This window comes from Apis florea, unplaced genomic scaffold, assembly GCF_048593485.1.
Source record: "Apis florea isolate Af1SG1 unplaced genomic scaffold, ASM4859348v1 contig_3081_pilon, whole genome shotgun sequence".
In the NCBI taxonomy this organism is placed as follows: Eukaryota; Metazoa; Arthropoda; class Insecta; order Hymenoptera; family Apidae; genus Apis; species Apis florea.
Window position 1 is genome coordinate 4,966,334 of NW_028256703.1, and position 13,982 is coordinate 4,980,315.

At 41.1% G+C, this 13,982-nt stretch overlaps 1 protein-coding gene across 12 annotated transcripts in view; it reads left to right on the forward strand.

Annotated features, from left to right (window-relative positions):
- The window catches only part of Eph (Eph receptor tyrosine kinase), a 53,549-nt gene extending 39,636 nt beyond the window's left edge, over positions 1 to 13,913 (forward strand). For 7 of the 12 annotated variants that reach the window (XM_086909066.1, XM_086909070.1, XM_086909067.1 and 4 more), the window contains 5 exons: positions 67 to 243; positions 433 to 902; positions 1,033 to 1,370; positions 6,706 to 6,780; positions 8,496 to 13,913. In XM_086909066.1, coding sequence (XP_086765192.1) covers positions 67 to 243; positions 433 to 902; positions 1,033 to 1,370; positions 6,706 to 6,780; positions 8,496 to 8,760 — 1,325 coding nt within the window. In that variant the 3' untranslated portion in view covers positions 8,761 to 13,913. Of the gene's footprint in view, positions 1 to 66; positions 244 to 432; positions 903 to 1,032; positions 1,371 to 3,596; positions 5,205 to 6,705; positions 6,781 to 8,495 lie in introns of those variants that run through there. The other 5 variants (XM_086909075.1, XM_086909076.1, XM_086909072.1 and 2 more) reach the window with 3 other exon arrangements.
- The last annotated feature ends 69 nt before the right edge of the window (positions 13,914 to 13,982 follow it).

Sequence of the window (13,982 nt, forward strand, 5' to 3'; positions counted from 1 at the left end):
TCCGTCAAAATTTAACACACCGGCCCTCGTGTTAATATAATGAACTCTGTTTTGGTGACGTTGCAGTGACCACGCCGCTGTTCACACCTGCAGTGGGAGTTGCCGCCGCGAGTGCTGGTGGCGCGGGCGGTGGCGGGGCGAGAAGTTACGTCGATCCTCACACGTACGAGGACCCGAATCAAGCTGTACGAGAATTCGCGCGGGAGATCGACGCGGGATACATCACGATAGAGGCGATCATAGGTAACGATCATCATTTTCCTCTCTCGTTGAATGAAGAATACGCGCGTATACGCGAAAAATTCCTCGATCCGATCTTGCTTGCTAATTGTTAATTTTCTCTCTCTCTCTCTCTCTCTCTCTCTCTTTCTCTCTCTCTCTCTCCTTTTCTTCCTTTCCCTCGTCTCGTACGAAACACGAAATTGGACACAGGTGGAGGGGAGTTCGGGGACGTTTGTCGGGGTAAATTGAAATTACCGCCGGACGGTCGGACAGAGATCGACGTTGCCATCAAGACATTGAAACCCGGCTCGGCGGATAAGGCGCGCAACGACTTCTTGACCGAGGCATCGATCATGGGCCAGTTCGAGCACCCGAACGTGATATTCCTGCAGGGCGTGGTGACCAAGAGCAACCCGGTGATGATAATCACCGAGTTCATGGAGAACGGGAGCCTGGACACTTTCCTACGCGCGAACGACGGCAAGTTTCAGGTGCTCCAGCTTGTGGGCATGCTGCGAGGGATCGCGAGCGGGATGCAGTATCTGGCCGAGATGAACTACGTGCACAGGGATCTCGCAGCGAGGAACGTGCTCGTGAACGCCGCCCTCGTTTGCAAGATCGCCGATTTCGGGCTTAGCAGGGAGATCGAGAGCGCGACGGAAGGAGCGTACACGACCAGGGTAAGTGGTGAAGCCTTATTTCTCGTACCCCCCCCCCCCTTTTTTTTTCTCTTCCAACGCGGAATTCTTTTCATATACTTTCGAGTCGAACGCGAATCATCTTGACTTGTGATTTGACTTGCGGCAAAAGGGTGGGAAGATCCCGGTGCGATGGACAGCTCCGGAAGCGATAGCATTCCGAAAATTCACCAGCGCTTCCGACGTGTGGAGCATGGGGATCGTTTGTTGGGAGGTGATGTCGTACGGCGAGAGGCCGTATTGGAACTGGTCCAATCAGGACGTGATAAAGTCGATCGAGAAGGGATACAGGCTTCCAGCGCCGATGGATTGCCCGGAGGCGATCTATCAGCTGATGCTCGATTGCTGGCAAAAGGAGCGAACTCATCGCCCCACTTTCGCCAATTTAACGCAAACTTTGGACAAACTGATACGGAGCCCGGACACGTTGAGGAAAATCGCCCAGAACAGGTAAAACCTTCTTCCTTTTCTTCTTCTTCTTCTTCTTCTTATTCTTCTTCTTATTCTTATTCTAATTCTTTTTCGCTCTTCACTCGATATTTTCATTGTTCAACGTCGCGCTATCGATTCGCGTGTTTCGCGTATATATATATATATGTGTGTGTGTATATCGTGTATAACGAAAGATATCGAAATATTTATTCGCAGGGGAAAAAAAGAAAAAAAAAAAGAAAAAAAAAAAGAAACGCTTTGTCACGTGCCTTCATCGAAAATAATTCGGCAGGCTCCGGAGGACGAGACAAGATTAGACGCGACGTTTTAGACAAGATGTTTTTTTTTTTTTTTGGAAACGCGGTTTCCTTTGGAAAGGAACGTCGGGAGCCTGTACCGACCGAATTGTTCTCCCAAATCATCTCTTAACACGAATCATGCCGCATGCTGATTTGCGAATCACACTTCGTGTCCATAAATTAATTTCTCTCGACAGCCAAACAATTTCTTTCTTTCTTTTTTTTTTTTTCTCCCCCGTTTTCTCCGCTCGTTACTCAATGGAGAAGAAGCTCACATGCTCTGCGCTCTTCACGTACGCTCTTAGCTCTGGGCTTTGATGTTGTTTGCTCATATACATATCGTATACATCGTAATTAAGGATTAATCTTAAAACGCTTAAAACGAATAATAGAGAGAGAGAGATATATATATATATATATTGGCCGTCAAGGAATAATCACGATGTGTGTGTGTCTACCCGATCCGAGAGAGAATCGTGTGCACGTGTCGTCCAAACTCGTCGAGTACGTCGATATTTTCGATACATCAATACCTGATTGGCATTACTGGAAACGGGCATATAGTTACTGGACTGATCTTTTTCGCACCTTTTTTTTTTTTTTTTTCTCTTAAGTTCTAGTAACTTTCGACCGACATTTTCTTTTTTTCGAAGAAGCTACTTATTTCTCTCATCTTTCTTTTTTTTTTTCTTTTTTTTTTTTTCTTTTTCTTTACGTTCATTTCCGTAGCTCAAAGAGTCGTCAAAATTGATTTGTACAGCGCCTCCGCTTCCTCGCAACTCTCGTTCTCTTTGAAATTCAACGACGCTGAATTAAAAGACGGGAACTTGCCGAGAAAAAAAAGGATTTCGCGAGCGACGAAGCACGGGACGGGGGGGACGGGACGTGGAGAAATAAAAATTTCAGTTGGATTTTTCTTGTGTTTACAGCACATATTTTCCACGAATTTTGACTAATAATCTCGTTAAACGGAACGTCCGAACGCGCGTTCGTAAAAAAAAAAAAAAAAAAAAAAATGTCGTCCCAAAGTTTTGCAATGATGTAACAAGTGGCTTTGCCGCGCGCTTAATTCTCCTCTTAATTAAAAACGGCTTAATTCCCTTTGGAAAACGTGCAAAAAGATCTACCGCTACTTTCCGTTTCTGTTTCGTATTACTTGTTGGGAGGAAAATTAATTTATGGACGGAAGTCTTTGCGCGATCATTTTCGCGGAATAATTTTTCGTTCGCGTTTCAAGAGAACGGCGAAAAGTGCGCATCGTACTGCGGTGGCTTTCAGAGAGCTTTTATCGCTTTAGCGCTTATCGTTTCTGTGATCCTGGAATCCTTTAAACTCTCCTTCTCCTCCTTCTCTTACCACCACTTATTTCCACCGCGAAACGCAAAAAAAAAAAAAAAAAAAAAAAAAAAAAGGGGGAAAAAAAGAAGAAGGCGAACAAAAGCGGGGGATCAAACGATACTCGAGAGTCGAACGTCTCGTTCCGCTTTATCGTCCCGACTTTATCGTTGATGAAGCAATACGAGAAAAGTGGCCGTGGCGTTACGAAGGAGGATATCACAAGAGGATATCCTTCGAGGATTCGTCCCAATTATCGATTCGTCGCATCGAGACGTACGAGACGAATCGATTATCGGTTGATTTGATCGGCGAGAAATGGAAATCGATCCGATTATATTCCATCTCCGCTTGCCGCCGATCGGTCCGGATCGATATCGGCCGATCTATATAACTACGATCTCTATCTATACCCCTGCCCCTCCCACCCTCCCTCCCAAGAAGAATATATTTCAATTTCTCTTGTCGTCGACGACGTCCCTTTTTTTCTGGGCTAATTCTTTGTGGTTTTGGTTTTGTGGTGTCTTTGGTACCCGACTACGAACTGCAACTGCGACAACTACCATCTACCACCACCAACTACAACTCAACAACTACTACAACTCAACAGCGTGAGGCCACCTGCACACAATCCGTACTATGTCACAAGCCACGCGGCTGCCGCACAGGCCGCGGCAGCGGCCGCTGCGATTCCAACTGCCGCGGCAACGGGTCCGTTCGTAGATGTAGTCGGCCATCAAGCCCAGTCGACGATTGCCGTTCCAGTAATGCCACCAGGAGCCGGCCGTAGCTTACACTATCACACACACGCAGCCACACACGCATTGCCACAACAGCCACCGCTTACCTATCCCAATTGGGTCCCGTTCACTCACTTTGGTTGATAATCGAGCGATTAAATATATATATATATATATATATATATATATATATATATATATTACATCGTTTATCGTTTATTCTGCGTGGCGAGACATAGTGTTTCACTAATTCGTTTGCTTCAACTTTAGTTTAACGCGGGAGGAAAATGCCTAGCGAGTCGAAACGACGCGTGCGATCCGTGCAAAATTATTCCCTTCAATTTTTTCGAATCGAATTCCACGAATCGTTGTTGGACGTGCCGTTGGAAACGAGTCTCGCGGGGGACGGCACGGGGACGAGAGGGACATCCTTCGCTAGGACCGCCTATCCCCGCTTCGAACGCTTTGTTGACAATCTTGAGGACGCTACGCAAGCAGTAGGCAATTCGTAATAAAAATTATATTTTCAGAAAGTTAGAGAGTTAAGTTAAGGATTTCCAATCATGCAAGACTGAGATATTGATTCGAAACTGATTGATTATATTTTATTACGTAATTATTAATATGTACAATTATCGTTTTTATAATTGCTCGACGAATACGAAATTCGACGTTTGTGTTAAATTAAACTATTGTTACGAATCATAATTAGTCCACGCATATTGATGAGAAATAAAAAAAAAAAAATTTTATATCGCATCGAATATACGTTATTCGAATACTTCGAATTCTATGCCTACATCGTTAATGCATCGAGGTTTTTAAATTTGAATAGATCGTCGTTTTGGATCAGATATATGTGTTAAAAAATACAATGCTAAGAACAAAAATATGTGTGAAAATAGGCGAGAATTCCTCCCAGATTACCGACCAATCAGACTCGCGAGATTCCTTCCGCGAGACTTCTTTCTTTTCGTCATATTAGTGAACGGTACATCGATATCGATAGATGGATCTCGACGAAAGCTCGTTGAAAAACCCCTCCCCCCTTCTCCCCTTTACGACGTTCGATCTTTTCCTCGTCGTTGTATTTTCGTCCAAGGTCAGAGTTACGCGATCGTTGTTTTTTTCTTTCTTTCTTTTTTTTTTTTTTTTTTTTTTTTCTGTCCAAAGCAAAGCAAAGAAGTCCTCTCTCCTTTGCTCGTCGATGCTCGCCAAAGAAAGACGCTCGCGCGATTCTGGCTTCTGACGATCGGAATCATTTTTAGATGGAACATTTTTCCCTACCCTCTCCCCCCTTCCCTCCTCCGTCGAATAATCGCGGTAGATGATTTTTACGCGCGTCTCTCTAGAGAGTCGTGCAATCGTTAAACGATGCTTAGGTTTAATCGATTAATTAATTCCGTTAAAAAACGTATTTACATACGATATAAAACGAGTAGCGAATTTAATCATTATATTCATTAGGGAAAAGAATTTTCACGGTTTCTAATTAGATACATAGCATATAATATATATATATATATATATATATATATATATATATATATATATATATATATATATATATATATATATATATATATTATACTTATTTATAAGAGGGAGAAAAAGAAAATGTTTTTATCGTGATGTTCAAGCAAGCGCCAGGCGCGATAAATTTTATCGATTTTAGCTGCCACGTAGAGGCAATATTTATGATTCTAGTTAGAGGGATTTAAATGGAAAAATTTTATGAGAGAGTATATACATATATATAATATATATATATATATGTATGTATACATATATGTATTTTGCAGTTTTTTCGTAGAGATAATAAGAATTTATTAGGGGACGAATCGAACCAACGAATAGCAATATATAGATAGATTGGACTTAAGCTCACACGGAGCTTAATCCGTGTGACGGTGGATTTTAACCGCGAAACCGTGTTGTCATAGTCTTTCAGATGTTTTTCTAATTCTCGATATACGTAATGTATATGTATATAACTTACACGAGTATACGTAAACATTATATATTATACATTATAAAAAGCGGATATATAGTATATATATATATATATATATATATATATACATATATATATTTATCGATATGATATTTATTATAACGTCACCGACTTTACCGCAACAAAAAAAAAAAACTGCAAAAGACTTATTAGCATTTAATCACGCGAGCTACCGATTCGACCAGATTAGAATAGTATTTTTCTACTTGAAAACGAGGACGAAAAGTCAGGAAACCGTACATAGAAACCGGATACACGGATATCCCAGGCTGTTCTCACGCCTGGCATTCGATTCGTGACCACACACACGTCGTACCTAACTACCCTCTTTACGTTATAGCGAAAAATCTCCCAAAAAGTCGATCCATAGAACGAATGCGTCACGACACACCATTGCAGGAAAAATGATCGAGATGTAATAATCGAGAGAGATTTGCCGCGCTTCTTTCGAGTGTCGGATTCTTAAACGATTTTCTTTTTTCGATCGATCCATCGGGAGAAAGAGAGGAGAGAAGAGAAGAGAGAGAGAAAGAGAAAGAGAGAGAGAGAGAGAGAGGCATGTTTGTCTAAGAGAGAGAGAGAGAGAGAGAGTGCATGTGTGTGTAACAGAGGAGAGAGAGAGAGAGAGAGAGAGAGAGAGAGAAGCGAAAATCAAAACGGACAATCAGCTTAGATGCGTTACGCCCGCGGAAATCGAATCGATATGCGCTACTTATCTTAGAGCTTACATCGACAATCGCGATAAACGCAAGCTTCGCACAAGCACACGATCACATTTGCACAAACATTTGCCGTATACACTCGAGAGAAATTAGGCCAGATGGGTTGAGAAAACGTATGCGACACGTACGCAAACATATTCACACATACGCATACACACACACAACATACACACATACATACACGCAAGCACACGCCAAACGTGTGTGACCTCCATCGCACTAACAAATGCTAACAATTGTCAGAATCAGGGAAAGGGGTGCTCCACCCCCACCCCCACCCGCCTCGTCGACATCCTCCAACGTGCATTTGAGGAAAAGGTAAACAATCAAGAACAGCTTTCAGTCGACCAAAAATAATGAAACGTAGCGGAACGAGGGAGGAGCAAAATAAGGCAGGAAGGAGACAGAGAGAGAAAAAAGATGTTACGATCATCGGCGGACAGAAATGTTTACAAGTGTGAAACGCGTCGCGCTTCACATCGTTGCCACCCATCGATATTGCCTTGTTGCCTTCTTGCTCCTCTCCATTTGCTTCGTTCGAATTATCATGAGTATTGCTGCCACGTAGACAGCATTTGCTCTGCTTGTATTCCTATTAGTTATTCGTATCGCACTGCTTGCTTCATACGCACCATTATCCATTCATATTCTACGTAATATGTCTGATCTCTTCAACTTGTATATCATCAATCGTAATCACACCGTCATAGTGCTCTCATTACCGCCATTCGCAACTCTCACTCTCGTATCACCATCGATCACCATCGTTAATCACCAACGAATCCACTCACGAAGGCTCACGAATTTTCACGATCTCGCCTCGGTCTTACCTCGTTCGTTTTCGATCGATTTTTCCGTTCCAGACGAGTTTATTTCGCTTTTCACACTGTGACCGCGCGTTGTCTTCGTATGTCGATGTTACCGACCGGGTCGATACGCGAATCGAAGTAGAAGAATTTTTATTACGACGCGGTCGTGAAAATTTATCGAGCCTCGGTCAAAGTGTATATAAAGATATATTTTACCGACCCCCTTCTACGAACCCCCGTTTCATATCGTAATATCTACCCGTAAACCCGTCTTTAATAGTGTAAAATTAAGTAAATGACACCAATGGAATAATCTTGAATCCTAGAAATGAGTAGTAAACCACCGAAACTCGATTCTAAATCTCTCACACTCTTTTACCCTTTTAACCAGCCATTTTCTTTACCATTTTCGATCCCCTAATTTTTTACTTTCGCTCGCAGAACGTCTTTTACAATCTACGTTGTCCATTTACGAGAAATCGTAGATTTTTGAACATGATGGAATATACAATTTTAGAGAAATGACTTTCTACGAGCAAGAGATACTCGACTATATCTATATGAATGTTCTTACCAACTAATGATATTATTAGTGTATATATATATATATACATATACATATACTTGATATACAGGATGAGGTTGAAAGATATTCGCAAGATGGTGATTCCTTGTGAAAAAAATTCATTTTACTTTTTTTTTTTCTTTTTTTTTTTTTTACAAGGAATTATCGCTTCATTCAAAACATCATTCGGCCACATTTCTGTACTAATCCCCTTTACCCCAACGGATGATCTAGGATTACGTATATCACAAGAGTAGCCATTTCGATAATCAAAGTAAGAACGCGAAACGGCTAATCTTCCCCTGTAATAAAAAAAATATCTCATCGATAGAATCTCCGAAATGAAAAAAGGAAAAAAGGAAAGCGTCTCTGTTTCTCTCTAGTTTCGACGTTCGTTTTACACGGAGCTGTGTAAATTTCTCGAGCCTCAAGAGCCGCTTTTCATTTTTCCACCCTTGTTCTTAGATTCTTAGATCAACGACCTGTTGAGAGGATCGAGTCCAAGATATTCCAGGTCTTTGATCTCGCATAGTGTGCCTTCCTCGATCCCTCGACAAAGATAATATATATATATATTAAAAAAAAAAAAAAAAAAAAAAAAGAAGAAAGAAAAGAGAAATCGGACGGAAAGTTAATATTAACACTGGAATTTTCGACAGGGGCACCAATCCACTAGCGCCGGACGCGGTGGATTTAACGCAATTGACCTCGGTCAGCGAGTGGCTGGCTTCCATCAAGATGTCACGGTACGCGGAGAGTTTCGAGAGATCCGGAGTGACTACGTTGGAGGCGGCCGCTCGGGTCACCGTTCAAGAGTTGACGGCGCTTGGGGTGACGTTGGTAGGCCACCAGAAGAAGATCATGAACAGCGTGACGGCGCTGAGAGCGCAAATGTCCGCCACCTCGCAAGGATTTCTCGTTTAATCGTTTGGCGCACGGTCGGTGCGCTTCTCACCACACGCAATTTCACGCAATTTGACGCAGGATTCGATATCCTATCGACCAAACGCATCCGTTCACTCGAAGAGGGTTTCGTCCTCCTCCGGTCGATCCACCCGCCTAGTCAGGACGATAGACCTGTTTCTTCGAACAAACATTCATCCCTTCCTTCGCAGACGACCAACAGCGATCGAGACGCTACGCTACAAGAGGCTCCGCCAATCTCGAGGCATAGCGTTGACACTCGCTGACATTCCAACGCGAATTCGCTCGAATTCGATCTGTCAGTCGGGCTCCCGTCTCTCTCGACGGAAATGGAAGACGACGAATTTCGCGGCTGCGACCGCTCATCGACCCAATCAGGTTGAAAGCCACGGTGTCGTGCCACGCGACGAAAACTCGTAACGGGATCAATAAGTGAGAAAAGAAAAAGGAGAAAAAGAAAATATGCACGACTCCGTGAACGAGTCGGCCATTAACTTTGTCTTTCTCTTTCTATACAATATCTTTCTCGCGCGTGGAATCATCGCCGCATGAAAGGAATCGTCTAACTGCCACTATAAATCACTGCCGCATCGATTGCACACACGTGGAGAATCACGTGCCGACAAACGCAATTCTTACATCTTAAACTCGGAATTTTTCGGAACCGTGCTTCGGGAATCGTGAATTTGAACGCACTGAATCGTTGCTCACACGCGCTCGTTGCAGAGAGAAAATGCAATAGTCCTGCCAATCGACTTTCCGTTTTATCGCTCGAAACGATTTTTTTTTCTTTTTTTTTTTTTTCTTTTTTTCCAGCCACTTCGACGAAGCCGCTGGTTCCCTTGTTTCACAGTGTGCTCCTACCTTACTTGTGTTGCGCAGCGGTTAACTTAACACACACACTCGTTAAACGTTGAAAACAGGTGATCGTCGATCGTGCTTCGAACGATCGATCGAAAAATAGATTCGAACTCGCATCACCACTTGGTACAGACCACGAACGAATGGAAAAAGAACGGCCTAAAAATCAACAACCCCGCGTATAAATTGTATAACCCTCGTTTCTGCCCCGCGAATATACGAAAGTTTTTCGAACAACGATTGATTCTAGGCAAACTGAAACTGAAGATTCGAGAGAGAGAGAGGTCTAAGATGTAAACGTAAGTGTACGCTTTAAGGTGACGAGCATAGATCGAGGGAATGATCAAGGGCAAGCGTGCGCCTTTAACGCGAGCGTAGTTTTTCGCCGTAATTTTATGTCCTGTGCAGCGAATTTATATATCGTCTAGCCCTTATTAATAATCGCTTAATCGATGTACAAGACACGATACACGCATATAACACGTATACACACACACACACACACACACACTACACACGCATACATACGTTACACAGACGTTGCAACACACGTAGATATATATATATATATCTATACGAATACGAAAGCCACCCCGTTCCGTTCAGGCGAAACGATGGAAGGAACGACAGGTAATACGTGAGACTGAAAGCAAGATTCGTTCGAAATAATTCTAGAATATGTTTAATATAACGAGACGATGAGACAGAGGTTGAAGAAAGGAGAGAAAGATATGATTCTTGCCTTCGCGTTACCTATATAAAGTATATGCGATATGTGTACAGGTGTACCTGTCCGATGATTAGAGAGAAGAAAAGAGGAACATGTGCCAATAAAGAGGAAAAACAAAAAAAAAAAAAAATAAATAAAAATAAACGGAGAGAAAGCGTGCGTGAACGAGGGAAAATGTTTTGCGTGAGAGAGGAAGAGAAGAAAGAGAGAAAGGGGGCTCGCTATCGCGCGGCCGTTGAGTTGCAAAGAGAAAGAGAGGATCCCTATTTACATATACGTATTGAAAAAAAAAAAGAGAAAAGAAATAGATTATATTATAACGCGAGACAAATTTATTCGAGATGATTGGAAGGCCAACGAACGAAGAACGTGTTCGAACAAGAGTGGAAGAAGGTTATTATGCCGAAGAAATCATAAAACGTGTCCCTCGGCACCGTGAACATATCAAGGCGTATTGGAGAGAGAGAGAGAGAGAGAGAGAGAGAGAGAGAGAGAGAGAGAGAGAGAGAGAGAGAGATGAATGATAATGAAAGGTGAATATATAAGGTGCGTTTACCGGGTAAAAATCTTTTTCGAGGCAACGACGAGTAAAAGATTTGGCGTTAATGGTAAATAATTATCTAGAAAAGTTTTCGCGGCGACACCTTCGACGTGATATTGATTTTCGCGAAAGGAACGAAAGCTGAATTGATTTAGCGATCGTCTCTATAATATACATATAGTAGAGTATTTACTTTTAAAAGTGAGCGATTCGAATTGTTTCGCATCGCAAACGCAACGTCCACATCCCAGCACGCGTGCACGCGTATCACGATATCACGGTATTAGCATTGGTTAAAGAGAGGGGGAAGAGAAAAAGGAAAAGGAAAAAAAAAAGGGAAAAAAAAGAAAAAAAAAAGAGAAAAGGCTTGTTTCGTCGAGATGGATGGTCTGTATCCTTGTTACATCCACGTTCGCTAATCGTGTAAAGACTGGTTCCCACTGGTGTCACATCATGATCACGGGGAAGGGGAGGGAGAAATCCCCGCGTGAGATCGGCGGCGAACGTTCGTCGAAAAAAAAAAAAAAAAAAGAAAAAAAAAAGAAAAAATGGATGGATGATCGAGACGAGCGCGACTCGAACGCTTCCAAACAAAAGTCGGGCGAGCCACGGGAAATTTTTTATTCTTTAATTTAACGAATTAGAAATATAGTTGATTAAGGCTCGGCGTGACGATGGTCGACGAGGGGGTAGGGAGAGGACAAAGATGGCCCTAATAGTCGAAATTATTCTCGCGTATATAGATCGATCCGACGTAGTAAAGGACGGACTTTATTATTATTATTATTATTATTATTATTATTATTATTAGTACTAGTAGTAGTAGTAGTAGTAGTAGTAGTAACTTTATTTCTTTCTTCGAATCGAGCCATCGACGCGTCGGGCCTCTCGACATTATACACAACAGGTCGTTCCGTTTGCATTCGAAAAAATGCGAAGGAAGGTCCTGGAGACTTGTAACTCGACCAGCGGCGTTTCGTTTTCTCGACGAGACGGCGAGACGACGTCGCGTTTGGTGGACGTTTGGTCTCTATTAGGGGGGAGAAAGAGAACGAAAAGCTACTGAAAATGGCGACGATTAAGAAGCAATAAGTGAATACACGCAAATGCAGATTTTTATATAGAAAATGTTAACAAATTTCAGAAAATATTAATTATCGATAGCGCTATCTTCCTAAATGTTCGTATTAAAAGTTAACGAGAAGTAAGGTAAAGAATAAGAGTGATGAAGTCAGGTGGAGTCCCAACCGAACGGCACAATATCGAGAGAGATCGAACGAAATTCGGGTATAACGAGAAAATATTGTACCGCGGTGTAAATCGAATCTTACCCGGGTAGACGAAAGCGTTGAGAAGAGGGAATTAAGAAAATTCGGCCGGGACTCCTTCAGAAAGAGAGAGAGAGATGAAAGAAAGATTTTTAAGAACTTTCAGCCGTAACTATTTGTGTCTAGCGACGAACCTGCGAGTGCGACCTGAAGTTTTGAGAATGTCGATAGTTTCAGTGAATTAATATTTAGATTTCATAGATCTCTATCGATATTAAACGATCGTAGGCACGAAACGAGCAGATGATAATTAGTTAGAGCGTAAAAAGATATCTTACTAGAGACTTCTTCGATTTCACTTGAGTCTTTCGCGTTCGAACCGCCTTCCTTCTTTTCCTCTTTTTCCTTCTTCTTCCTTATCCCTTTTTTCGTCTCAACACTTGTATTTTCAAAGCTTTCGATCATACTTAATTATTAATTCACTTTCATGTCTATTCTTCGTTCCATCTCTCTTCGTTTCTTTATCTCTCTTTTCCCGCTCGCTCGTTTGCTCGCTCTCTGTCTTTACCTCTATATCTCTCTATTTTTCCTCCCCGGTTTTAATTGACCGCAACACGCTTTTTATGTTATGTAAGAGACGAGAATTCAAAATGCAAAAATGCCGAAAGAAGGAAGAGCAATAAAAAAAAAAAAAAATGATCGCGTAATCCGAATCAAAAATTCCCTTCGATTCACGCGAATAAATTTTGCTTTTCCTCCTATCGTTTTTCTTTTTATTCGTCTTCTTTTTATTACCAGTTACGATATTTTTTTTTTTTTTTTTTTTTTTTTGTAATTAATCATTACTCTTTCTATCGAGGAAACGTAGCGATGAGTAAACGAATGGAAAATCGTTGAAGACATCTTCCTCAGACACTCTTTTACTTAAATACTTTTACTCGATTAACACTTCTGTACTACTATTTATTAAAAGCAAAGAAAGCCTTATTTATTGTTTAGAGATCTGACTAAATTAAAAAAAAAAAAAAAAAAAGAATTTTCTAATTGTGGTAGGTTATCTATTTACCTTATTAGAATTGTACGAAAGGGGACGAAAGAAAAAAAAGAAAAAAAAAAGAGAGAGACATTATTTCCTTACTTCAGAATTTTCGAAAAACTATGCCATTAAAGTAAAGGGAGACGACAGGATAAAAGAAAAAAAATGGAATACAACATCATAGATACGATCGTCGAGTCTCTAAGCAGTTATGTATTAGTTAAGCGTTTTTTTAAGCGAATTACGTGCACGTTGTTTAACTCTCTTTCAATTGTTCTTTTTTTTTTCCATTATTATTTTTTTCTAACAGTCTGTTTACAGCGAACTTTGTCAAAGTACCTGCTTCGGAAACGAAAAGCAAACAAAAAAAAAAAATAAAATAAAAAGAAAAGAAACAAAAACATATATTAAATTCGCGAAAAGACAAAGCACACAGGTACCGTCCCGTATATATTATAAATAGCTCATCTACTATCACGTACACGCATCATAATTTATGTATACTCATCGAACTGAGTTTTTACACTATTGGTTCCAGCAAATCACCATCGTGTGTCCTCGATTCATTGTATAAAACAAAGCGACAAAACGCGACAGATGCAATAACAGAATTAATATCGACAAATTTTGGAATGTGTCTAAAAACATTTTTCCTATGGTGTTGTCAAGACGATGTTGAATGTAAATAAGATATAATAAATAATATACCTTATACGATGTAAGAATTGGCTTCTTTTTTTTATTATTTAAACTCTTTTCTTAATATAATCCTTTATTATTCTTTGT